General features: G+C 47.5%; 1 protein-coding gene across 1 annotated transcript; it reads left to right on the top strand.

Annotated features, from left to right (window-relative positions):
- On the top strand, positions 1–27,928 carry zfhx3b (zinc finger homeobox 3b; the record flags this gene model as incomplete). Its single annotated transcript, XM_084194834.1, has 6 exons — positions 1–108; positions 11,154–11,293; positions 11,916–12,116; positions 18,904–19,030; positions 19,385–24,946; positions 26,095–27,928. Coding segments are annotated over 6 exons (7,871 nt in total), but the record flags the coding sequence as incomplete, so codon positions are not given.

The raw sequence follows: 27,928 nt of genomic DNA, 5'->3' as shown, positions 1-27,928 counted from the left end.
GAGAGCTGAGCGAGGATGTGGAGGCTGCCAGTGAGACCACCACAGAACAGGAGGACCAAACCAAAGACAGAGAGAGTGGGGGGGAGAAGGAGCTCACCAAAGGGACAGGTAAGGCCTATATTTACACTACACACATTTAGGCAACACTGCCCTCAGGGATCATGTGCTATTGCACCTGATTTGTTCTCAACAGAAGGTCTTTTGTCTCAAATAATTATACAGATTCTACACAAATATCAGAGCCCCTTTAATAATGCTCTGTTACAAATCCGCAAATCAGTTTGTAGTGTTTTTTTTAAAGGAGGCCTTTCTGTTTCTTACTGTAGGAGGGAGACAGGTCTCTTATCATCAAATCCTATCTGATGAATTAGGCCAAATTGTCAATTGAGCTAATCTGGTCAGGTGACATGTGACTCATGTTTTGTCAGTTGTCAGTGGATTTTATGGAGAGGGGCCTGGGTGCATAATTCAAGCTCAGCCACGTGTGTGTGCTCATGTGACAGGCCTGCCTTCCGCCTGCACTGATTGTGTGTGACTGAAACACACACCTGTGTTAAATGTTATCAGATAGGGATATTTCTCTCCATGGGCTTTCTAGTGACAGGTGCAGGTGTTGGGTTCCATGGAGAGGTGGGGCTTGAGCTGAGGGGAGACATTAGTGTTCGGGCCTATTCTAACCATGATTGTTTGTTGTTGTAGGTTTTAGGTTGAATCCTATCTACTTTTAATGTGATTAGTTTACATCAGCGTGCATTCAAAATGGTTTAGCTGATTTCTGCTGCTAGTCGAGGTCAGCAGGTCCAGGCTGAGCGTGTGTGGGTGTATGAGTGTGAGGAGGAGGTTCACAGACAGGAAGTGTTTGTGACTGCTCCCCAATGCTCGGCCCCCCTGGCCATATGTTCACGTCAGAGCATAGCTAGGGTTTGTATCATGCACTGTTGGGGGTCTGGCCTGGATGTCCAATCACAGCACTCCTAGACCAGGACTATTGTAAACTTCCTTGGTAGATTGGTAGGATTATCATGACTATTATTATAGTCTTAGTCATAGTAATAGTTAGAAGTTATAGTAATAATAGTTAGGTAACAATCTAGTAATAGCTACAGTAATAGTCATTAGTAATAGCAGTATACTACATAGGACTCTATTTTCGGCCGGCGTTAAGGTGGCGCTAGTGTCAAACGCTCGTTAGTTTGCAATTTTGTCATGTAGAAGCTGACGCTCTGGCATTTTCCAGCCCTAACGTCAGGTTCAGCAATTTACCTGTCTTACTGTATATCAGCTCGCTTGCGCTCAGATGGGCAGGGTCAAAATATTTGAGGTGTGTCCTTAAAAACATGATTCAAAGTGGTAATTTCAGCCAGCGCTGATAGGGATATTTAAGACCAATCAAAAGCTGGTTTTAGCGGTAATGCAGTTGCTTATGGCATGAAATTTGACAGCGGAAACACAGCCTATCCAGCCGTGACGCACACTGCTCATGTGCGCATGGAACAAGAGTAGCCTAATGTGCTTTTGGTGCCTTTAGAAACATAACAAAGTTTCGTTTTTTCCTATTTTGTTTTATTTGGTTAAAAACCAAGCATAGCCTCCCCTCCTCTCAATTAGGCTTTTTTTTGTCCTGCCCAATGCAATTGTGAAGTAGTCAAGATTGTCGATAAAGGGTTTGCCTCCTGAGACCGCTTGGAAATAAATCTTAATCACCAAAGCTTTATTAAAATATAAAGTTTGAGAAGAGTAAAACAGTGAGCTGACATTCACATTTTATCTATGTATTGTAGGCAGGCCCACATTATTTTAGCCATGCAGGTCCTGTTTTGGATGTGCATAAAACCCTCCATATTCTGCATTGTTTTAATATTATATGCCCACGGGGAAAATGATGGTGCCTGTAAGTGTGACATAGCCTATTTAAAACAAGTTTGTTGTTTTGTTTAGAATTTGATTAGAATTAGTCGTTCTCTTTTAGGCCTTATCAATAATGAATTGAATCTTGCTTATTGACAATGTTTGGCTTGGCCATGCTCAGCCATAATGCAATTTACAGTAGGCTTAGCCCCTATATCAGTGTGAATGCTATTGAAGCCATGCAATTACTTAAAACAATGTGGACTGCAAATGGGTTCAAGTTAACGTATTTAGCAAAGATAGGTCTACATTTTGTTATTTCGTTTCTGTAAGCCATTTAATAGACTATAATGGACTAACATTGGAATTAGAGTTGATTCCAAGGCAATACATAAAAGACCGTAAATACAAAACTTGGGGGAGTGTGGAGCGTGTTGACACACCTTTTTGAGCATATATTGTGTAAATATTCATTCAAACACTGTTGGCATGTGGCTTACTACTCCACATGTATGAAACATGCTTTTCCATTTAGCACACAGTATACAGGAGTACTGTGGAACAGTATAATACAGCATGGTTCTCTGAACAGTGGGGTCTAGTCTTATGTTCAGGGTTGAATCCTAGTTGTCAGCACTGGGTTAATGGAAGGTCCTTTTTCTACTTTACTTTTAGTTTTTACTGTTATGAAGTAGAAAAGGGAATAAGTATTATCAGTAATTAGTTTTGATCTAGCAATTTGTTTGATGTTGTCAGGCAAGGATGAAAGCGAGTAGGGGGATTTCTTGTAATCTCCTCCCATCCAATAGATAGAGTTGTGGTAATGACAGCCAACATCACCGACTAGCAGGCAGAGAGAGAGGTGGCATTTGAACTAGACCAGCTCCATCCCTGTAACTGGGGGATGGTTAGAGTTCTGATGTCTTGATTTACACTAGTGAGGTTAAAAGCTGGAAAACAATCCAGACCTTTTGCATACCTCATTTTTAAAAAGAAAGTTCTGCAAAAAAGTTCATCACACCGTTTGAAGCCCCATCTTTGCAAAAATGTCTTTGATATTCAAACTTGTATTTTAAATGAGCCTGAGTTGTTTGTGCTATTTGAAAGGGCGACACTCCTCTTTGATGGGAGAAATAAAGATATGCATGCCTACCTGAAAAATGGCTAAAAGTATATTTTAACACATCAAAATAAAAGCACTTTAAAAGCATTAAAATGAGCCAAGCGATTAATAATTCACTCATACCTGTGGTGCTCAGGAAGAGTCCTCGCATTAGGATTCCTGCTTTTTGAAAGGCACGCAATTTGATACAACCATATTCAATTCCTTTCCTCCCCTCTGTCAGTCGCTAATCACCAAATAAGTGTGTTTCTGTGTTTTCACAAAGGAAAGATGTGCTTGCATATGAAAAATGTACAGCTTCCCAGCAGCATATTAGAACCGCTTAGTTAAAAATAGCATGTGCATTAGGAAACCAGGTCTGGGTTTCTGTTTGATGTCAGTGAAAAGGTGTGTGGATAAGGTGGAGGGATGGAGGGATGGGGGGGGGGCTGTGTTGTCAGCTGAGAAAGGAGACGGGAGCGCTGGGTTTAATGGAAGGGCGCTTTTTCTACTCTATGTTTGTATGATTGATGGACACTGCGCCTATACAGAGACCCTCCATAACCCTGTACGAACAACAGCACAGAGGAACACAGAATGCATTTCGTAAACAGAGGCATGCTTGTTGTGGCTGATGATTGTCTCAGGATGTCTGAAAAGGCCGACAACACACTGATGCTGTGTGTTAGACTAGGCTGTGAGGGACTGAGCTAACCTGTTATTTAAAGTATCTGAAAGTGCTCAGTCTCCCGCTGTCTGATGTTGTGCCGCTCTCCTAAGGTCCATCATTAGAACTATTGAAGTGTTTCGTCTCATCCTTGTCATACAACCATTGGCACTTGGTGTGGAGACGTTGTTCCCTTTACAAATGACAGTCACTGTCAGGCAGGCAGCATTAGCGGAGGCAGAATAAAGGAATCTTCCTTTTTAAAGCCACTGTCAATCTTATTTTCCCTTTTTAGTGCCACAGCGCTTTAAAATTCATTAAAGCCATTTAGCAATGCGTATGTATTCTGCATGTCTTCTCCTGCTGAAAGATTTCTTCAATATTCTGTAGATTTCTTCAAGATCCCGCTCACACACCTGAATACACACACCACACTTTGTAATTATTTTCCATGAGAGAGGGGGAGCGAGGGATGACATACAACCACAAGTTTAGTTTGTACATTGATTTCAGTACTTATTTAAACAATAAAGTTCACCTTCCCAATAAGCTATCCAGGGGTCGTTTCTAATGCGGCCGATGAAATATTTATAAATGGCCTTTCTCCCCTTCTACTCACGCCTTGTTCACCTAGCTGAGGCAGCATTAGTGAAATGGAGGGGTTCTGCTCCGGAAGGCAAGGGGATCTGTACCTAGACCAGAGCAGGACAGTATTAATGCAGGAGCTGAATACACAGGGATGGAGGTAGGAGAAAGGTAGAGGAGCAGGGGAGAGGATGGGTGGTGGTGGGGGGGGGGGGGGGGGGGGGATAGAGGGATTGTTAATACACTTAAGGGCTAGGAGGAATGGCCACAATATGATTTGACATGCTTAACATAAATGTATGGGAAGGGTTTGTATTGAGGTGGCCTATGTGGGGGAAATGAGAGGGAGTGGAGCAGTGTGTGTGTGGGGAGGGAGGGGTTGCAATCTTCTGCAATTGAGGTTTATGAATAATTCCTCTCATACCCCCTCCCTGACTTTCAAATTATGGTAGCTGGAGCGAGGGAGGGGAAAATGATATTACAGCGCGGGGTCATCCACATTCTGACACCGGCAGAGCACCCAACCAAATTGGTCCCATCTCTTTTCCCTTAAATATTTACTTATACCTATGAATCTCTGTGATTGGATGAGTGTGGAGGAGCCCAGTGCTGTGAGTGTGTATATGGTTGTGTGTGTGCATGAGTGTGTGTGCGTGCATGCTTGTTTATGTATGTATGTGTGTGTGCATGTGTGGGTTTGTATGTCTAGATTTGTGTGTGTGTGTCTGTGTGTGTGAGTGAGTGAAGGGAAATTAGACTATGGATGCATCTCTGTCAGTGCAGTGAACATTAGCAACCCCTGGATGCAGAAGAGTGATACTGCAGGCTGAACATATTATGGTCTGTGCTCTCTAGTCTTGAGTGGTGTATGGCTCACACTGAAACATGCACATATGGGGATGTGGTAGCTTTCAACTGTAGTTTTAGTAATAGTCTCATGAGTTGTCAGAAATGCTGTGCTGGCCAGTAGGGTAAGGTTAACAATGGACAGTACTCATTATTTTTTATATCTCATATTTTCATATTTTTTAACAGTTCAGAGGAGGGCCGAATATTTTTTTACATATTCATATCATGTCCTTTGAGTGCTTGTCATCCCTCAAATTATTATTCCTTTTGTCTTTGAAGATTATAGACCATAAATTGTCCTTGTTTGTGAGCCAACTCCCTAAAAGATCAGTGTTTATGAGTTGTACTGCTATAGTGTAATGGGCCAGCCGTGTTGCTGCTGCTACTGCCTCTGTGCTGGCTGGGTGGGCGGGGAGGAGTGTCCTTTAAAGGTGAACGCCATGTCAGCCGCTTGCTCAGTGGCCTGAAGATTAATAACGCGGACACTAATTACTATCTCCTTTTAATTTCTTCATTTTAAATGTGGCTTTGTTGCAGTCATGCCTGTAGGCCTACATAAACCACTCTCTTTTTTCCCCATGCATTTAATAAAAGTCAGGGTTATTCACCAAGGATACTGAGGAATGATGAGCCTCAATATAGAGTCGCTTTGGCGTGAGGCTTTGGTTGTAATTTCCTTTATTTGAAATTAATTGATGCATAGTAATTACCTGAGAAATATGAGGTGAAGTGGAATATAGCCCTTAGTCGCTCAGGGCTCTAACATGGCCTGTAGATTAAAAAATGACGGGCAGAAAAGGGGAGGGGAAAAAGAGAGATAATATTCAGTTATTGTTAGCATATGCATTAAAAGTGAATGACTTGTAGCACTGGGGAGTTGAACCTGCTTCTCCATATTAATGGTTAAATTGCTGAGGGACTAGAGGCGAGTGAGGAGCAGAGGGACATGGGGAGAGAGAGCTTCAGTAGTTTGGCCCTGTGAAGTGAGGAGGAGACTGAATGGAGGGAGTTCCAGTACAATAGATGGCTTTGAGTCTGTCCCTGAACGATCAGGCCGTTGTGGGAAGGGATTGTGAGAGGGATGGTTATGGGTAGAGCGCGGCTGGGCCTGGACCCTGGGCAGAGTGGTAGGTATCAGGCAGTAGGGCCATGTGGCCTGGCACCATCGAAGCCTGAACTGTGGCTTATGTTTTTACGACCGGAGGCTTCTGGGTTCCGAGACAGGGCTGGGTCTGCAGACAGGATAGGGCCAGTCGGTAGGAGGGGGAGGAGACTGAGGAGCTGGTGACCACATGCATCCTTTTCCCAGGCCTCCTGTGGGACAGTGTCCCACCGATGGTCAGGCTTCTCCAGCCACCACTAGGCTTACCATCCCAGACCCAGACACCCGCCACCCGTCATCTCTTCCCTTTTCCTCTGCTCTCCTTTCCTCTCCTCTCCTCTCCTCTCCGTCCGGTCACCTCCAACTCGTGGAATATCCCTTCCCAAGGACGTAGAGGCAGATCATAGACACGGTGGCAACTGTAATTGCATTCCTCAAAGATTTCAATGGCAGAAGACCTGTTGTGTTAATTCAGCCTGCCTTGTGTCGGTCACTCACTCCAGCTGCCATCTTTTTGCCCCCTTGAAAGCACAAGAAGGCTGTGATTGCTCCAGAGACCAGGCTGTGTGCTGACAGCCCCCTCGCTGCAGCCTGAGTAATGCAGCCCAGCCCAGGGAGGTGAGACAAGGTGCCAAAGTCCAATTCACTTACGGGACTCGACAGCACAAAAGCCCCTGGTTTACGGAAAAGGCCCATGAATTAATAATCACCTAATTGACTCTTAAGGGTTCTTTCCCTCCTGCTATGCCTTTTGTGCTCTCAGATGAAAGTCCACTCTGTGCATCTGTCAGAGATGGTTTGGGCTGGATGTGAGGTGGGTGTGTAATGAGCGGAGAGGAGAGGTCAGGGTCACACACAGGGTCCTCTCAGTCAAAGAGGTCACTGGGGAGGCCCCACAGTGATCCACATGTATGGATGAAGCCATAATGATGAGCCCCTCTGATGACAAACTGATTCACACCCTATCACAGGAGAGCTACACAGACAGTTCCAGGACAAGGTCACAGAGGGACTCCATATATGAAAGCACAGTTCAGATTGTCCTCTGATGGTAATTTGACAAGGAGAGACAGCGATATTTGAATATTGAAGAACTTGATATCCTTGATTGTCATTTTATGCAGCATATTAAACTTCAAATTGCCTCCCAAGGGCGGGCCAAATGTAGTGGGACCTTAGAGACTAATAGAGTTCACCTTACTGTACGTTTTCCCCCCAACTGAACCCAATGTCTTTATTTTGATCTTCATAGCCAGAATGTGGCCATGTGCTGAGCCCAGTGCACATGAATTACAGTGTGGGTCCTGGAGGAGGCAGAGGCCCTTCCATCAGGAGCCAATGTTCTGCTCCTAGCCCCTGTTAATGGATCTGGTCGGCCCCGATGCTCGGCCATGTTCTGATACCAGCCCATCCATGCCACGCTCAGACTGCACACGCTGCTAAAATCCCCTCACCCTCTGTTTTTATCAGCCTCCTTTTCGTTCCGGTATGTTCCCAGGCTCGCTCTGTGTTGGGCTCTCTTTTTTCTCTTCGCTTGACAACGAAAACAGGATACGGTAGCTGGACTTTAGTCACAGGGCTGGTGGCAGGAGTGGGCTTTTGGATTCTTAGGAGAGAGCGATTGATCAGATTTATGGACTCCTAACAGGCCGTGACGAGGTAAGGCTGTGCCCTGAGCAAGCCTTCCCACCCCGCTCTCTGACTCTCTCTCTCTCTCTCTCACACACACACACACACACACACACACACACACACACACACACACACACACACACACACACACACACACACACACACACACACACACACACACACACACACACACACACACACACATACACACAGACACACACACACACACACACACACTGTACATGTACACCCACATACATTATACACTGGTAGACCCAGGCAGCTGTTGGCTGTTGTTTGAGGGCTTCTTGTGTATTGTTTAATATAGGTATTAAGTGTGTTGGCCTGGGGACTCCATAGCCCATGCATTATGTTGTCCATTACCCTGGCCTGATAGATCATATCAGCCTCATTGAAGACTGTTGTCCAGTAACACTGCCTCTCTCAGAGCAAAGCAGGCTTCAGCTGCTTCCCCTTCTCCAGCTGTTTGCCCTGTACTGAAGGCCTGGCCACATATGGGCATTTATGGGCCTGTCTTTATGTGTGAGGATTTCCACCCTGATAGTGAGCAGTTAAAGTTGTAGGTCTGATTTCTAACTAACCGCTTAGCAAGGCAGCAAGGTCCTGGACTGTTAGGAGGACTTACCTCATAGTCTTTTAACATGAGGGGGGGGGGGGTGACTATCACATAGTAGTCAGTTGGACTACCACCAGAGAGTGAGTGGGCCAGGAAAGAGAAATAGGGAGAGAGGAGGAGTGAGGATAGGGGGCAGTGAGTGAAGAGGCAGTGAAGTGAAGTGAAGTGGAGGAGGAAGTGGTAAGGACAGTTCATGACTGAGAGGTTAATGTCAGGGAATGGGGAGGTGCCTTTGTTTAACATTTCCTTTGTTTATTGGTTGATGTGTTTAATGGGATTGTGTCTGACTGGACCTAATAGGGCCTCCCTGGCTGATCCCAGTGTCTCTGAGAGATCTAGCAGGCTGCTCTGACCAAAGGCAGGGCAGGGCCCCCACTGGGTAATCAGCTCAGCTGCCCCCGGCCTGATTGGAGCTGACATTTTAATGTCTGGAGCAGGAGCGTGGTCAGCCCTGCTTAACCTGACCCCCCCCTAACCCCCCCTCGCCCCCTTCCCAATGCCCCCTGTTCTCAATTTGCCCTTCCAGGACTGTACAAATCAGGCCAAATTTAACTCTTTATGGCCTTGTTAAGGGCCGGCAAGACACCTCCTTAAGTTTCACAGTGAATTCTTTCCGCTGGCGGCGGGGCACTGTGGTGCTCTGGCTCCCCCATGCCGGCTCTGTGTGGATTTAGCTCCTTTACGAGCGCCGGCTTAGCTGAGTATTTTTACTCAGCTGTGATTCCTTTCTGTTTGCCGCTCCCATTTTGTTTGGCTTTATTTCTCTCTCTCTCTCTGTCTACCTCCCTCCCTCCCTCTCTCTCTCTCTCTCTCTCTCTCTCTCTCTCTCTCTCTCCCTCTCTCTCTTTTGGCTTTCTAACAGGGAGTTCTCTCCTCTCTGGTTAGCTGAGCAGAAGCTTCTTGTTGTGGGGCCTGGCTCAGTAGAGACGGAGAGAGACAGGGAGCGGGAGGGAGGGAGAGGCTGGCTGCATTGTTAATGCTGCTGCAGGTTGCATTAAAAGGATTAGCTGTGTGATACGTTCAGCCGGCTAGTAGAGCAGAGCATACTGGAGCCTGCAGTGACAGTAGAGAGGGGGTATTCCTGCCTGAGATGGGCAGGTACCTGACAATTAGCCGCTCTTTACATTTCAGCCCACTGTGTGCACCAAAGCATGGCTGTCTTGTACATCCTGTGGTGCATATGGATGCTAGTCAGTAGGCTAATTCCCTGTTGAATCCCCCTAGGGGGTTTTGGAAAAAGGTTTTGTTTCTCCTCAAAATTCCTTGTCTTTCTAAGAGCTGAATGTCGTGTTGTGGTTGTGAAGCCTGATGGCCATGTTGGTTTGTGAAGGGGGGAACCCACAGTTGGGATGTGAGGGTTTGGGGTCTGAATGAGTCTCTCTATCCACTTTCTCTTTGTCACAGTCCACTTGGCCCGACCCACAACCCACAGGAGGAGGCTTAGCTGGTTACAGAAATTCCAATTAAGTCGAGAGTTGCACTGGCACTCACTTGCTGTGTAGGCACAAAGAGCAGGAGGATTTACCCAAGCGGGGTCAAGCTATAGGTCAGTGTTTCCACCAGGATTTCAGAGGATATTGGGTCCACAACTTCTAAAGCTCTAACTGCCAAGCCAAATTGCAGCTCTCCTTCCTCTGACACCATTCCTATTTCATTCCTGGCAGAGGAATCCAAGGACCTCACCCCTCTTTGGTAGCAATTTCAACTGAAATGTATTTTGATGAGGAGCAAGCTTATATGGCCATCGGTCATGAGTGCTATGAAAGCGAAAATCTAATTTCTTGCTCCCTTCTCAACCAGTCCACAGCCACCTCAGCATTATACATGGCCTTGCCTAGCATGACCATCTGTTTTGATAATTGTGTGAATTGGTGAAAGTGAAAATAAAGTTGGGAATTGCTGAGGTTTACACCTCTTGATGAAAGTCTGGCAGTAGATTCCCTCACTTCTAGTAGGCCCTCTTGCTAGCTAATTGGATGTACTGTATCAATGGGGACCTATCTACCATTGTAAACAATAACAGTGTGTGCTAATGTTATGCAACTATTTATAGATGGTGTTATGTCTATCATATCTGTGTAAATGAAACCATAGAAAAAGAGGTGTGAATGAATACACACCTCTTTGCAAGTCAGAGCTGAGTACCTGTATAAGAGCAGCTGTAAAGGAGTACCTGGGAGAAAGAAAGCAGTCACTTTTGAAGTTGAACTGAGGACTGATGTGGATCTCATTACCTTAATGCTGGAGATGCGAGGAGATGTTTACCCTGTCTCAAGTTTGGCGAATCCCTCATCTCCAGCGCCACTTCAAACGGCAAATCTGAGGTAGAGTGAAACCTAAAGCTGCCCAACGTGGCAAACTAATGTTTTGATTAGCCGTCTGTGGCGCTGTCTGATGTCCTAACAATCCAACATGGGGAGAGACAGGCCGTCAAAGCACCATGGCTGTGTGTTGCTGCAGTGGCATGGGAGGAGAAGTATACAGACTGGTGGTTTGGAGGGGGAGCTGTGGATTGGCTGATCAACTGCTTCCCTGCCCAAGTCCCATTAAACGCAGTTATATCACATTTAAGAAAGACATTTCAAAGCCCTTTATCCACACTTATTGATTGACTTGTTCCCGGGCTGCCAAGTCTTCACCTTGTCTTGATGAGTCTGCTTCTCTTCTCTGCCCCTGTGTGTGTGTGTGTGTGTGTGTGTGTGTGTGTGTGTGTGTGTGTGTGTGTGTGCAGCAGGATCCAGCCAATCAGAGAGGGACCAGACAGACTCCCCGAACCCCTCCAAGAGGCCCTCCTCACGGTCAGGGGCCACAGAGAGCCCCCTCTCCTCCAAGCGTCCCAGGACGGCTGAGAAGAGTGCTGCTGCAGAGCAGGTAACAGCCCACTCCTTCTGCTCTATCTTCAACACACAGCCTGCTGCCACTTCCAGAAGGATGGTCATATTAAGACATACAGACTCACTGTTCCCAAACTCTTTGAACTTGCCAATCAACTCAAGGTTATCCCATCCCCAATTACCATGCCCTCATTATAAGCACTAAAACTTACACATTAATTTAGAAAAGGAATGTAAAGACTAGCTACTTCTAAGCATTTTTCTTAAAGACATTTGAAAAAAGCCGTGCCGTTTTGCATTATGCATGATTTTTTTGAAATCTCCTTAAAATTTGTTTTGCTTTCCTGCTGCAGTTGCATTGCTAATTGTGCAAAAGGTGGAAAATCAATATAGTATTTGACAGATGAGAGAGCTTTGAAGTGTGTGCCAGGACTCACTGTTGCTCTCCATATTGCCCACTGGTCCATGATCAGAGGGACCTGCCTGGTAGAGACACGGGGGGGGGCAACACTCCTCCATTCATCCTCCCATTCCAACTCCTCTCTCTCACAAAGTAGGCCTACAGCTCTCCATCTCACCCCATTAACCTCCCTGTGCTCCTCTCTCCCCCCTCTCCTCCTCTCTCCCCCCTCTCCTCCTCTCTCCCTCCTCTCCTCCAGATGTACCAATGTCCCTACTGCAAGTTCAGCAACACAGACCTGAACCGCCTGAGAATGCACGTGATGACGCAGCACTCTGTCCAGCCCATGTTCCGCTGCCCGCTCTGCCAGGACATGCTGAACAACAAGATCCATCTGCAGTTCCACCTCACACACCTCCACAGCGTGGCGCCCGACTGCGTCGAAAAGCTCATCGCCACGGTACGTGTGTGTGTTCATGTGTGTGTTAGCGTGTGTGCGTCTGTGTGGACTGTGGATACAGTATGTGTATACTCTACATTGGTCCTTAGGCACTGTATTCTTTAGAAATATTTAACCATGGCCCCTGCAATGCTGTTACATACCAATAGTCAGCTCAATTATATACAGGGAATGCACATTCCCTAAAGCTAAATTAAACCATCCTAAAATATCAATGCCAAGCCTCCTGCACACATCCATCTCAGTAAAATAGGGTGAACACAACTGTTGTTGTAATAATAATTGATTGCATTTATATAACGCCTTTCCACCTACAGTAGGTGCTCAAAGAGCTTTACATAGTAGGGGGGAAACTCACCTCTTCCACCACCAATGTGTAGCACCCACTTGGGTGATGCACTGCAACCATTTTATGCCAGGAGGCTCACCACACATCAGCTATTGTACAAATATGCTGTTTTATAAGATAAACAACTGTAAATGGTTCTGAGATGTTCAAGGTAGTTCAGTCCGTAATCATCTCGCTGGGTTTTCATACCCTTTCTTCTGGTCCATTGTGGTCATTCTGTTTGTGAAGCTACAGGCAGGTGCCTGCCTCTGGGATTTGTGCATTGATTACTGTTATCCTCCTAATCCATGGACACTGGATTGCATGGGTACTTCATGACATCTTTTTTTAAAGGGCCTTTTTAAACACACTGAATACATTGAGAGGAAAGCACAACACAGGAGCAAATGTCATGGCTCTGCCACCTAGCCTGAATACCCAGCCCATACTGTACTCATTTTTACATTTACATTTTAGTCATTTAGCAGACGCTCTTATCCAGAGCGACTTACAGTTAGTGAACACATATATATATATATATATATTTTTTTTTATACTGGCCCCCCATGGGAATCGAACCCACAACCCTGGCGTTGCAAACGCCATGCTCTATCAACTGAGCTACATCCCTGCCGGCCATTCCCTCCCCTACCGTGGACGACGCTGGGCCAATTGTGCGCCGCCCATGAGTCTCCCGGTCGCGGCCGGCTGCGACAGAGCCTGGATTCGAACCAGGATCTCTAGTGGCACAGTTAGCACTGCGATGCAGTGCCTTAGACTACTGCGCCACTCAGATGTACTCTATACATCCTTTACCACATTTATAATAACCATTGTGTCTGTTTAGTAATTTATTTTCTCTGTGAGAAGTGATGAAGAGGCCATGGGAAGAAGCAAGGCCTTTTTGTTGCTCTGCGTGTGTGAGCTTAGCGCATGTAACGTATGTCTGTACACTAAGGGCAATGCAGGCAGGCTGGCTGGGTCCCATCAGGTCAAGGACTAACGGAGGCCTTAGCTGTGTCTCTTCTCTGTAGCCCAGAGATGACTCACTCACTGTTACTCACCCTGCCTGCATGCCTGGCTGGCTGTTTGTAATGGAGCACGTCATTCCAGTCTTCTCTCTTCCAAATTGATGACATTTGAAGCTTTATCAAAAAGGAAACTGTTAATTGTGAAATGGCTCCAAGGCATCCCATTGACTCACTGCCAGTCAGATATTATGGGGGTTAGGTTCAGATGCTTTAGCCATATTCTAATGTGGCGTTGTCTAATGTGCCTATGGTCAATGAGCCCTTTTTTCGGTCTCATTGTTATCGTAGTCAATTGAGATAGTGAGGGGGAGAGAGAGACAGATAAGTCTGTTGTTTGCTAGATGAGCAGCTCTCTTACCTCCCAGTCCATTTATTCTCAGGAGCACATTGATATTCACTCAGTGTCTGTGATCACCTCAGTGCTATTCAAAACAAAGGCTTTTATTAATAATATATTCAAGTTATTGTGACACAGATGAATTGAAATTTAATGAATACTTGTTTTCCCTTTAATGAAATGCAAGTTCAGGCAATGGAAAGATTATTATTCACTATTTCTTTAATCTAGCGTGCCAACCTCAAATCTCACGTGAATAATGAATTCACCAATTTCACAGAGAGACAATAGGGACTGTGTGTCTGTACAATCACCCCTAACGTTTCCCATAGATATACCACTATCTAGGAACTATCTGTATATTAAAGCCTAAAGCATTAATATACATTCTGAAGGTAGATATAGACTCACACAAATGTAAAATCAGTATTTACAAATTGGACTACCTCTGCTACATTACCCCAGTGAAAGAACTCAGCTCATTTTGTTTTAATCATCATCAAAGGGAAATATGGTTTTAGTTGCCCTCCTTTGATTTCCTGTAAATGACTGTGCAAATGTTGACATTTGTTCTTGCCTGAGGAACTGAATTGCTCGCTGGACAATCATTCAGGAGAATGGTGCTCTGCCTAGCTGCCTAGCCATCTTTCTAGCCCGGCTAGAAAGCAAATGGCGAACACATTAGTATGGAAGGCAGCAGTATTTTTATTTTATAGAGATAATAATGCACTGAGCCCCTACAAGAGGCACAGGAGAGAACCATAGGTAATATAATGCACATTAAAACACCTTTTTTTTTTTTTTACTGGTGGACATAGATGAAAAGGTACTCTATCCTTTTCACATGTGTAGCAGACGAGCCTAATGAATTCTGAAATAGGATACTTTTATTTCATGCCGACCATGCATAAAGATGCACACACTCTCTCAGCCTTCATTTTTATCCACCATGTGCTCTCTCTCTCTCTCTCTCTCTCTCTCCTCTCTCTCTCTCTCTCTCTCTCTCTCTCTCTCTCTCTCTCTCTCTCCTGCAGCCCCATCCTTCCATTACCCCTCCCTCTCTCTCTCCTCTCTCGCTCCCTCGCTTCCTCTCTCTTTCCCTCTCTCTCCTCCCCTCCCTTTCTCATTGTATGTCTCATTTTCTGTCTGTCTAAGATAGGGGTAATGAAAATAATTGTGCCTCATTAATTCTGAGTCTGGCTAGATGATAGCCATTTTGAACTATGTTTGCCAATTAGGCGGTCCAAATGAAAAGTGACCTTGGGATACTCTGTGCTCTTGCCTCTCGTCGTCTAATGAAGCAGTTGTCTAGAAACAGTCCACTTTGTAATGTAAATCACTGCTGTGTTTTGTATTTGTGGTATTCTCCATGCTGGTTGCATTAATTTGCCACTCTCTGTTTAGAGGAGAGAGAGAAGGGAGGAGAAAACAGAAAGGAAGGAAAATGTCTGGATATTTTCCAGTGAATTTCTGATGAGACTAATCACACAGTGATGGACTACAGAACGTTTACTGTTCCACTTAACCCTGGAGCCCTATGCAAACCTGCTGTTGCTTGAGGAGGGCTCTGCCTTGTGTAGGACTGGAGTGGGTCTGTTTGGAGCTGTGTGCCGTGCTTTGTTTACAGACATGTCCTCATTGTCACTATTTGCTGGACACACTGCCAGTTGCAGACTGACAGAGAGTTTGTTCCTTTTAGAAGCACAGGCCAGACCAAAGGCTAAAACACAGAAGCATTTGTTATTTTATGTTTCAGATGAGTAGGTGAATCCATTATGCCTTTATACATTACTCCTGGTGACTTAAGGTTCAATATATGTTGATAAGATTTGACTGATTCTTTTTGAAGAATATGAATATCATGTTAGATAGTAAAGGTCAAAACAGCTATTTGAATGAGATTCTTCCTTTTCATTTTGTATAGCCTTGTTTGATGTTATCACCCACACATGCACATTTAAGTAAAGAGGCAAAGACAGGATGACCATTATGGGGTGATAGGAGAGAAGAAGGGTGGTCCATTGCAGTAAGGAGAACCTGAAATGGAGGAATAACAGAGAGGGGTGGGGAGAGACTGGGGAGTAGGGAGAGGGGTGGGGAGAGACTGTGGGGAGTAGGGAGAGGGGTGGGGAGAGACTGTGGGGAGTAGGGAGAGGGGTGGGGAGATACTGTGGGGAGTAGGGAGAGGAGTGGGGAGAGACTGTGGGGAGTAGGGAGAGGGTTGGGGAGAGACTGTGGGGAGTAGGGAGAGGGGTGGGGAGAGACTGTGGGGAGTAGGGAGAGGGTTGGGGAGAGACTGTGGGGAGTAGGGAGAGGGGTGGGGAGAGACTGTGGGGAGTAGGGAGAGGGGTGGGGAGAGACTGTGGGGAGTAGGTAGAGGGGTGGGGAGAGAATGTGGGGAGTAGGGAGAGGGGTGGGGAGAGACTGTGGGGAGTAGAGAGAGGGGTGGGGAGAGACTGTGGGGAGTAGGGAGAGGGGTGGGGAGAGACTGTGGGGAGTAGGGAGAGGGGTGGGGAGAGACTGTGGGGAGTAGGGAGAGGGGTGGGGAGAGACTGTGGGGAGTAGGGAGAGGGGTGGGGAGAGACTGTGGGGAGTAGGGAGAGGGGTGGGGAGAGACTGTGGGGAGTATGGAGAGGGTTGGGGAGAGACTGTGGGGAGTAGGGAGAGGGGTGGGGAGAGACTGTGGGGAGTAGGGAGAGGGGTGGGGAGAGACTGTGGGGAGTAGGGAGAGGGGTGGGGAGAGACTGTGGGGAGTAGGGAGAGGGGTGGGGAGAGACTGTGGGGAGTATGGAGAGGGTTGGGGAGAGACTGTGGGGAGTAGGGAGAGGGGTGGGGAGAGACTGTGGGGAGTAGGGAGAGGGGTGGGGAGAGACTGTGGGGAGTAGGGAGAGGGGTGGGGAGATACTGTGGGGAGTAGGGAGAGGGGTGGGGAGAGACTGTGGGGAGTAGGGAGAGGGGTGGGGAGATACTGTGGGGAGTAGGGAGAGGGGTGGGGAGAGACTGTGGGGAGTAGGGAGAGGGGTGGGGAGAGACTGGGGAGTAGGGAGAGGGGTGGGGAGAGACTGTGGGGAGTAGGGAGAGGGGTGGGGAGAGACTGTGGGGAGTAGGGAGAGGGGTGGGGAGTAGGGAGAGGGGTGGGGAGAGGGGTGGGGAGAGACTGTGGGGAGTAGGGAGAGGGTGGGGAGAGACTGTGGGGAGTAGGGAGAGGGGTGGGGAGAGACTGTGGGGAGTAGGGAGAGGGGTGGGGAGAGACTGTGGGGAGTAGGGAGAGGGGTGGGGAGTAGGGAGAGGGGTGGGGAGAGACTGTGGGGAGTAGGGAGAGGGGTGGGGAGAGACTGTGGGGAGTAGGGAGAGGGGTGGGGTGGGTTGGGGTACTGTGAATTGAAATGCGGCTTGGGGAGTGAGGCTGATTATTCTGTTTGGGGAGTTAATTGAAGGAAGGTGAAGCAGACAGTGCCTCATCTCCCGGCCTCTTCCAATCTCAATCACTGATTATTGTTAAATAGGAGCTGCTTAATGAGTGCATTTGATGGATTGTTGTATTTCTTTAAGGGGAAAGAGGGGCTATGAGGGGGAGACATGGGAGAGGAGGGGTGGGGGGAGATAATATGGAGGGAGGTGGCTGTCATTCACCCATGATTGACTTCAACCTTTTGAGAGCAAAGAAAACCTTGCCGCTTCTCTGCAGTTTTTTAATCAATATTCATTGCTCCTTCAAATGTTCTAATTAAAATGGTAGAAACAATTTAAACAATTGTATAGTGGAAAAATGCATAGCATGGCTCCTGAAACGTCCATTTTTTTGCGTATTTGTTCAGAAATCGTTGTTCAAATCAAATGAAATCAAATTGTATTTGTCACACGCGCCGAATACATCAGGTGTAGACCTTACAGTGAAATGCTTACTTACAAGCTCTTAACCAACAATGCAGTTTTAAGAAAGAATACCTAAAAAAAATAAGAAATAAAAGTAACAAATTATTAATGAGCAGCAGTAAAATAACAATAGCGAGGCTATATACAGGGGTACCGGTACCAAGTCAATGTGTGGGGGCACCGGTTAGTTGAGGTAATTGAGGTAATATGAGTTATTAAAGTGACTATGCATAGATAAAAAAACAGAGAGTAGCAGCAGCGTAAAAGAGGGGGGAGGGCAATGTATTTGACAATTTTTAGGGCCTTCCTCTGACACCGCCTGGTATAGAGGTCCTGGATGGCAGGAAGCTTGGTGATCAGGCCTACCACTGTTGTGTCATCGGCAAACTTAATGATGGTGTTGGAGTCGTGCCTGGCCATGCAGTCATGAGTGAACAGGGAGTACAGGAGGGCACTGAGCACGTACCCCTGAGGGGCCCCCGCGTTGAGGATCAGCGTGGCGGATGTGTTGTTATCTACCCTTACCACCTGGGGGAGGCCCGTCAGGAAGTCCAGGATCCAGTTGCAGAGGGAGGTGTTTAGTCCCAGTTGTTGAACCTGTTCATGTTTGGATTTATCCATAGTAGCTCTAATTTTGTATTCTTACTGCACCTGAAATAGCTTTAACGTAACTGACGTTAAACCACTATATTGTGACTTATGTGGGATTGGAAGGCACAGACTATTTCCCCAAATTGAAATGCTTATATTACCCAGAATGCCTCTTGTCTATGACAGCATTGCTCCGCTCTGGTCCTTATCATTGGAATGGGATGTGCTTTTTTCATGGAATAATTATTTAATTAGGTGGCCTAATAAGCTTTTCAGTTGGCCAAGGTAGGTCTTTCAGCCCATCTCACTAATTGGCTGCAGCAGAACTTTCCAGGCGCATGACAAAACACCAGTAGTGATCAAAGTGCAAATTCCAGGGAAAAAGTAAAAAGTAATATGATTATTTGTGCATGTGTGTGTGTGTGCATGTGAGAGAGAAACCTCGTGCAAGGGTTTCCGAGATTTTTAAAAATGTGTATCAATTCCATTAGGAAAATATGTGTACAATTTTAAATGGAAAGAATATATAATAACATTATCTTTTTGTGAGCTTACAGAAACTCAGTTGTTAATTACAGAAACACAGTAATTAACATGGGATGTGTCTTGTGTTTGATTTTCCAGGTGACAGCATCAGAGGTTCTGCCAGAAAGCATGTTCATACCAGTACCAGGCCCAGACAGAGAGGCACAAAGCAGCACCCCACAGGCCACGGCTAACTCCAGCTCTGAAGATATCAAGAAACAAGCCGGTCAGTATAGCACCATGTATTTACCACTGCTTATGTGAAGGATAGCGATGGCACTGTTCTCATTACACAGTCTCCCTTTGGAAAATGTAATGAAAATGCAGGTGATCATGCCAAGGCCATCATTGACAACAAAGGAAAAATTATGATTCCTGCATCTGCAGGAGTCTGAATTAGTTATTACTTCTGTGTGTTGCAACCTCCCCCCTCCCTTGGGATTCTGAAATGATACATGCGTCAAGGACTCCTAAGTAAAGATAAGATGTCCTCTGTTGAAATTACATTTTCTTGCACAAAGACTCTGCTTATGTGGGAGCCTCTTTAATTCATTTTTTCTTTCTCTTTATTTATTGACAGAACCATCAGATGCTGAGTCTGAGAAAGGGGTCTCACTGCCTATAGAAATAGCTGAAGCTCGCAAGTCACCTCTGGAGGATCAGCAGTCTGGAAGGGAAGACACAGGATTCCTGTGTTGGAAGAAAGGCTGTAACCAGGTCTTCAAGTCCTCCAACTCTCTCCAGGTGCACTTCAACGAGGTTCACAACAAAAGGCCTCAGCTGCCTGTCTCAGACCGGCATGTCTACAAGTACCGCTGCAACCAGTGCAGCCTGGCCTTCAAGACGGTGGAGAAACTGCAGCTGCACTCACAGTACCACGTCATCAGAGCAGCCACGATGTGCTGCCTCTGTCAACGCAGCTTCAGGACCCTGCAGGCCTTGAAGAAACATTTGGAGACCAGCCACCTAGAGTTGAGCGAGGCTGACATCCAACAGCTCTACGGAGGCTTACTGATGAACGGAGACCTTATGGTTATGGGAGATCCATCACTTGGAGAGGACCACGGAGGACTGGGAGAAGATGACAAAGAGGGAGAGGACAGTGACCAGGAGGAGAAGCAAAGCCCAACAGGCAGCGACTCTGGCTCATTGCTAGAAGATTTTGGATCAGAGCCCAAGCGTGCCCTGCCATTCAGGAAAGGTCCTAACTTTACCATGGAGAAGTTCCTGGACCCATCTCGTCCTTTCAAGTGCACGGTGTGCAAAGAGTCATTCACACAGAAGAACATCCTTCTGGTTCACTACAACTCTGTCTCACACCTGCACAAGGTCAAGCGGGCCCTACAGGAGTCCACCACTGGTCAACCAGAGCCCACCAGCAGCCCTGACAACAAACCATTCAAGTGCAGCACTTGCAACGTGGCTTACAGCCAGAGCTCTACTCTAGAGATCCACATGCGCTCTGTCCTCCACCAGACCAAGGCCCGCGCAGCCAAGCTTGAAGCAGCAGGAGGAAACACCAGCTCCAGCAGTGGCTCTGGATTAACTGGCGGTGGATCCACCATCAGCACTTCAACTCCAAGCCCGAGCCCAGCTACTAACTCAACAACCAGCTCCAGCAACCACAGCTCTTCTGGGGCTCAGACTACACAGAGTATTCTTGGAGGCAACCACATGAGCCAGTCTCACAGCATTGAAAGCCTTGGGAACTCCTCGATGACTTGTCATCCGTCACCGTCTGAAAACCATGAATCGAAAAAGAAGAAATTTGCAGACATGCTCTCTGCAAGGGGACAGCAGCAGCAGCAGCAGCAGCAGCTTCAGCAGCAACAGCAACAGCAGTTGGCTCAGGCCCAAGCCCAAGCCCAGGCCCAGCTCCAACAAGAGCTCCAGCAGCAAGCTGCCCTCATCCAGTCCCAGCTCTTCAACCCAGCACTTCTGCAGCACTTCCCCATGACAACTGATGCTCTTCACTCACTGCAGCAACAGCAGCTGCTCTTCCCTTTCTACATCCCTGGAGCAGAATTCCAACTGAACCCAGAGATGAACCTCAACAGTTCTGCACTTGGCCTGTCAAGCTCCTCTGCCAACTCACTGTTGGAGGACCTGAAGAATTCTGCCCAGCAGGCTCAGGCTCAGAGCTGCCTGCAACAGCAGCTGATGCACCACCACCTTCAGCAGCAGCACCAACAACAGCAGGCCCAAGCCCATTCTCAGGCCCAGGGCCAGATGGCTTTGCTTCAGCAGAGTGCCAATCTCCTTCACCAGGCTGAGAAAAAGCAGAAGGCCGCTGCCGCCCACAATGAGAAGCAAGAGAGAGAAAGGGAAATACAAAGAGAAAAAGACCTAAGAGAGAAAATTGAGGAACATGTCACAAAAGACAGCTCTGACAACAAGTCAAACGAAAAGAAGGATATGCAACAGACTGCAATGAACTCCAACCACGATCCTGGCTTTCCTCCACCAAGGATTGCTTCAGATGCTCGTGGAAATGCCACTAAAGCCCTTCTGGAGAACTTTGGGTTTGAGCTAGTGATTCAATACAATGAAAACAAGCAGAAAGCTCAGAAGAAGCCAGCTGGGCCGGGACCAGCTGGAATAAGCACGCCTGGTGGGATCATAAGAGTGGTGGACCCCATCGAGGGATTGGAGAAGCTGGAATGTGAGGCCTGTGGAAAGCTATTTTCAAACATACTGATTCTGAAGAGTCATCAGGAGCACATCCATCAGGCCTTCTTCCCATTCCGCTCCCTGGAGAGATTTGCCAAGGAATACAGAGAGCAATATGACAAACTGTATCCACTCAGACCCCAGACACCAGAGGCTGCTCCCCCTGCTCCTCCACCTCCTCCTCCTCCTCCTCCTCCACCTCCACCCCCTCCGCAGAGAGCCCCAACACCAAATATTCCTGTCTCTGCTCCCTCCATCACACCCCCAACTGTATCGACCCCACAGCCTCCAGTTCAAATGGCTCAAATTCCCATGCCAATGGATATGCCCCTCTTCTCACCACTCATGATGCAGTCAATGTCTCTACAGTCCATGCCCTCTCAAATGCAATCCCAGATGTCATCTGTGGAGTCACAGTCACTGGCTAACGATCTGGCCCAGCTTTACCAACAGCAGCTCACACCAGCCATGCTACAGCAGCAGCAGAATAAGAGGCCCCGGACACGTATCACTGATGACCAGCTTAGGGTCCTTCGGCAGTACTTTGACATCAACAACTCCCCCAATGAGGAGCAGATTAAAGAGATGGCAGATAAGTCAGGGCTGCCCCAGAAAGTCATCAAACACTGGTTCCGCAACACCCTCTTCAAAGAGCGCCAGCGCAACAAAGACTCACCCTACAACTTCAACAACCCACCCATTACCACTCTGGAGGATACCAAAATTGACTCTAAACCCCCTTCCCCTGAGCCTCAAAGACAGGAGTGTTATGGGAGTAAGAGATCCTCAAGAACAAGGTTTACAGACTACCAATTGAGGGTGCTTCAGGACTTCTTTGATGCTAACGCCTACCCCAAAGATGATGAATTTGAACAGCTCTCCAACCTCCTGAGCCTCCCCACCCGTGTCATTGTGGTGTGGTTCCAAAATGCTCGTCAGAAGGCACGCAAGAATTACGAAAACCAGGGGGATGGAAGCAAAGACGGTGAGCGAAGAGAGCTGTCCAATGACCGTTACATTCGCACCACCAACCTGAACTACCAGTGCAAGAAATGCAGTCTGGTTTTCCAGCGTATATTTGACCTCATAAAGCACCAAAAGAAGCTGTGTTACAAAGATGAAGACGATGATGGGCAATACGACAGCCAAAACGAGGACTCTATGGATCTTTCGCATGAATACTACACCCCCTCTGGTTCCTCTTGTCTCACCCCTATGCCTTCCTCCTCAAGCCTCTGCCCTCTCCCTCCATCCACCTCAGCTTTCTCCCACCTCTCATCCTCTGAGAAGGAAGAAGCCTCACCAGCTAACACATCAAACACTTATGATGAGAAGCCCAAACATTCGGCTGAAATGTCCTCAGATCCACGTGAGCACCAGACCACCATCAAACAGGAGACTGTGCATCAGCCACAATCTGAGACTCAACATCAGAGAAGAGAAGCACGAGAGGAGAAGCCACAAACAGCCCCAAAGACAAACAAGCATTCTTCTCCTTCCCTCTCGCAGCAGCAACGTGAGTGTGGTCCCTCAGCCTCTCAGACAATCCAGGCTGAGAGAACTTCTCAGAGCTCCCACATGGGCCTCAACCCTCACATGAGCTCTGCATCACAACAACAGCTGGCACAGCAAATGATCCAATACCAGTGTGAGCAGTGCAAGCTTGGCTTCCCATCCTTTGAGCACTGGCAGGAGCACCAGCAACTCCACTTCCTCTCTGTGCAAAACCAATTCATCCACCCTCAGTTCTTGGACCGGCCAATGGACATGCCCTTCATGTTGTTTGACCCTAGCAATCCCCTGTTGGCCAGTCAACTCCTCTCTGGGGCCATGCCACAGATCCCAAGCAGCTCTGCCACCTCTCCATCAACACCCACCTCCACCATGAACTCCCTGAAGAGGAAGTTGGAGGAGAAAGCAGGCACTAGCCCAGGAGAGAATGACAGCACCAACAGTGGGGAGGAGCCACAAAGAGACAAGCGCCTCAGGACCACCATCACACCTGAGCAGCTGGAGATCCTCTATCAGAAATACCTGTTGGACTCAAACCCCACTCGTAAAATGCTTGACCACATCGCTCATGAGGTGGGACTGAAGAAGAGGGTAGTGCAAGTTTGGTTCCAAAATACCAGAGCCAGGGAAAGGAAGGGGCAGTTTCGGGCTGTAGGGCCTACTCAAGCTCACCGTCGGTGCCCTTTTTGTCGTGCTCTCTTCAAGGCGAAAACTGCACTAGAGGCACATATCCGTTCCCGCCATTGGCATGAAGCCAAACGTGCCGGTTACAACCTAGCTCTCTCTGGCATGTTCACTGAGGAAGGGATGCAAATGAAGATGGATCCTCTGGATATCTCCAGCTATTCCCAGCTTGCCCCTTCTAACAATGATGGACAATGCTCCTCTCTGTCACCAGTGAGCAAAAACATGGACTTGTCTCCCAGGGCCCTATTGAGCCCTTCATCCATTAAAGTTGAAGGAGGAATGGAGGACTTTGAGAGTCCATCTATGTCCTCTGTAAACCTTAGCTTTGACCAGAACAAACTTGATAATGACGACTGTTCTTCAGTGAACACGGCCATCACAGATACCACCACTGGTGATGAGGCCAATGCTGACAATGACAGTGCTGATCAAAAGCATGGTCAAAATAGTGGTGATTACCTGTCTAAGTCTGTGGGTACAGCACCCTCCCTTGAAAATGACGACCAGATGTCCTCAGGGCTGGTGAGCCCTGCGACAAGCTATTATGCTAGAGACTATGAAAATGAGAATATAATTGACTACAGTGAGACCTCCAGTCTGGCTGATCCCTGCTCACCTAGCCCCGGAGCTTCCGGCAGCAGGAGCATCGACAGTGGAGACCGTCCTGGCCAAAAGCGCTTCCGAACTCAGATGACTAACCTCCAGCTGAAGCTACTCAAGTCCTGCTTCAATGACTACAGGACACCTACCATGCTGGAGTGTGAGGTACTTGGCAATGACATCGGACTTCCAAAGAGGGTGGTTCAGGTGTGGTTCCAGAATGCTCGCGCCAAGGAGAAAAAGGCCAAGCTCAGCATGGCTAAGCACTTCGGGATCAACCACACATCCTACGAGGGGCCGAAGACGGAGTGCTCTTTGTGCGGTGTCAAGTACAGTGCCCGTCTCTCTGTGCGAGATCACATCTTCTCTGCACAACACATCACCAAGGTTAAGGACACCATTGGGAGCCAACTGGACAAGGAGAAGGAGTACTTTGACCCAGCCACTGTCCGACAGCTGATGGCCCAGCAGGAGATGGATCGCATCAAGAAAGCCAATGAGGTCCTGGGACTGGCACAGCAGCAAGCCATGCAGCAGCAGGGGATATTCGATAGCCCCGCCCTGCAGGCCCTGAACCTTCAGTCAGCCTATTCAAATCTGCAAGGGATACCCCCTGGACTTCTGCCAGGTGTCGGAAGCACCTCCCTACCTGGCTTTAACGCATCAAACTCAGGTATGTCACCGCCCAGACGTCACTGTTTCATCAGAGTTGTCTTAAACCGGTGAAGCACTCTTTTTGGATCAAATGTAATATTTTGTAATATCCAAAAATGAAAAGAAGTGCTGTACCAGTCTGGAGAGGGAAATGTAGGGTATCATTCAACTGGGAAACCTAGTAACCAGCTTTGATTAAAAAGGCTATGAATTTCTCCTACATTTTCCAGTAGGCAACGTTTCGACCTTCTTCAGATGAAATACCCTTGTCATCAATCAATCTGTCATCTGGAAATATTCACATTGGAATACATACATGTAATACAATATAACAGTGTTAGGGCACCTTCCACTTTAATCTGGATTTGCCAGGCACCTGTAAGCAGGTTCTTTATACATCACATTGTATTTCATAATGAGTCATGCATTCTAGTAAAAGTCATTCATTCCGTTCATTTGACAGTGTTGGCCTGCGTTATTGGAGAGACTCTACTACAACAAACAAATACAATATAAAATCAGAATGAGCATCTCCAGACATCTGCTGTCAACTTCATGAGCTACTTTAACTGCTACCACTCAGTTAGAGAACATTAAACAAAGTCATAAAATGAATACTAATAGCTCACTTCCTTCTCAAACCTCTTTGACCTTGGGAACATTAGTAGTACTTGACCTTATTATCATTTAAAGTACATGTTTTGATTTTCTGAGTTTGTTTAAAGGTCAGTGTCATACTTCATGTAAAGAAACCGTTTGCACATGTTTGAAGTAGTAGACACTAGAGTCCTTTTATCTTAAGATGTAACTAAATCCTCTGTTTATTGTCTGGTGTTTTCTTTATTATTGCACAGCTGCTTCTTGATTGATTAACTCTAGTAAATATTGTGATTGAGACCTCTTCTCATGGACCTTCCTGGAAAGGCTGAGTTTCTGATTGGCTAACATTGAATCAGCAAGAGCAATCTAATTAATTTCCTCTGGTGAAAACCATTTATCTTCAAAAAAGTGCTCAGTTATTAAAGCACTGAGCTCCAATAATTAGTGCATACAGTAGCTCTCTAGAACACCTTACTTAGAAACACATACATGCATCTATGAATAACTAATGTCTTGAATCCCCCTCTAACTCTGAATTTTCCCATTTCTCTGATTCATCTCCTCCAGCTTTAACTCCTCCCAAACCTCCAAACCTCCTGAACATGCCTGGTGCCAGTGTTCCTTCACCCAGCCTCCCTACATCTGGATTACCCAACAAGCCTCCCTCCTCCTCCTCCTTGGCATCACCCAGCCCAGCACAGGCCAACACGTCTGTCGCCCACTCCAGCCCTACTTCCACCTCCACCTCCACCACCACAACAACCCAGTCAGGCTCCCGGCCTGAACACCCCAAAGAGCGTAATGCTGAGAGGTCAAGAGAGAAGGAGAAGCCCCACCACAAGGAGAAGACAGAGAAGCCCCCAACGCCATCCTCCACAGGAGGCACCCCAGCCCCATCCACCTCTGCTGCCAGTGCCAAGAAAGAAAAACCAGACGCAGCTGTGCCTGCCACCTCCATGCCCACGCCGGGTATGGAGTATGTGGTGGACCCTGCCCAGCTCCAGGCCCTGCAGGCTGCCTTGGCATCGGACCCTACAGCTCTACTGACTAGTCAGTTCCTGCCCTACTTCATGCCTGGATTTTCCCCGTATTACGCGCCGCAGATACCTGGGGCTCTCCAAGGCGGCTACCTGCAGCCAATGTACGGCATGGAAAGCATGTTCCCCTACAACCCAACATTGTCCCAAGCTCTGATGGGCCTGTCCCCAGGGTCCCTGCTTCAGCACTACCAGCAATATCAACAGAGCCTGCAGGAGGCACTACAGCAGCAGCAGCAGCAGCTTCAGCAGATCCAGCAACCCAAAGCGAGCCAAACTCCAGTTCCCCCTCAACCCTCGGGGGACCGCAAAGAATCTGCCAAAGATCCAGCGAAAACAGAGGAGCAGAAAGGCAACCCCCACAGAGAGACGTCCTCCTCCTCCTTCTCTCACAATAACCTACCCTCCAAGCAGAATGAGATGGATGGCAAAGTCACGGACCCCCTTCTAGACCAGTACATCGTCCCCAAGGTGCAGTACAGGCTGGCTTGTCGCAAATGTCAAGCAGTCTTCAGCAAGGAAGAAGCGGCCGTCAAACACCTGAAGTCTATTTGCTTTTTCGGTCAGTCTGTGGCAAACCTGCAAGAGGTGTTGCTGCGTGTCCCCAGTGGCGCGGGTGCAGGGGTGGGCAGCCTCTATGACTGCCTGGCCTGCGACACAACGTTGGATGGGGACAAAGCGCTTAGTCAACACCTGGATTCGGCTTTGCACAAACACAGAACAATCAAGCGATCAGCCAGAAATGCCAAAGAGCACGCTACTAGTTTATTACCTCACTCTTCAGCCTGCTTCCCCGATCCTAACACCGCATCTACCTCGCAGTCTGCCACTCATCTCATCAGCACCCCCCCTCCCCCGCCAACAACATCAGCCACCATGCCGTCCTCCTCTGTCTCTGCATCCTTGTGCTCCTCCTCTGCCACCCCACTCAACACCACAGCTGCCGGCAAACCCTGGCCCCAGGCCCCTTTCTCCAGAGCTTTAGCTGGGAAGCCCAATGCCACTCCTACTTCTACTTCTTCTTCTTTTCCTCCAGTATCCTCACCTTCAACGGTTACCTCAAGTTCATTGAGCACCTCAGGAGTTCAGACCTCTATACCAACAGACGTCTTTACCGACGAGTCCGACTCTGACAGCAGTCAGAGGTCAGCAGACAGGCTGGGCAGGACGGCGGAGGTGCCGCAACAGCCCGGCTGTCTCAAAGACAGTAGTAGTTGTAGTAGTAATCTTGCTAGTGTAGGAACGGACTCCATCAGATTGTAAAAGAGCTTTCGGTGATGGACAATATTTAAAAAAACGCAAAAGACAAAAAAAAACACAAATGGGAAAAAACTAACAAAAAAGCAGCGATGTTAAAATACGTT

The sequence above is a fragment of the Coregonus lavaretus genome, assembly GCF_964263955.1.
Source record: "Coregonus lavaretus genome assembly, contig: HAP1_SCAFFOLD_1677, whole genome shotgun sequence".
Lineage (NCBI taxonomy): Eukaryota > Metazoa > Chordata > Actinopteri > Salmoniformes > Salmonidae > Coregonus > Coregonus lavaretus.
This window is presented reverse-complemented; position numbering and strand designations above follow the sequence as displayed.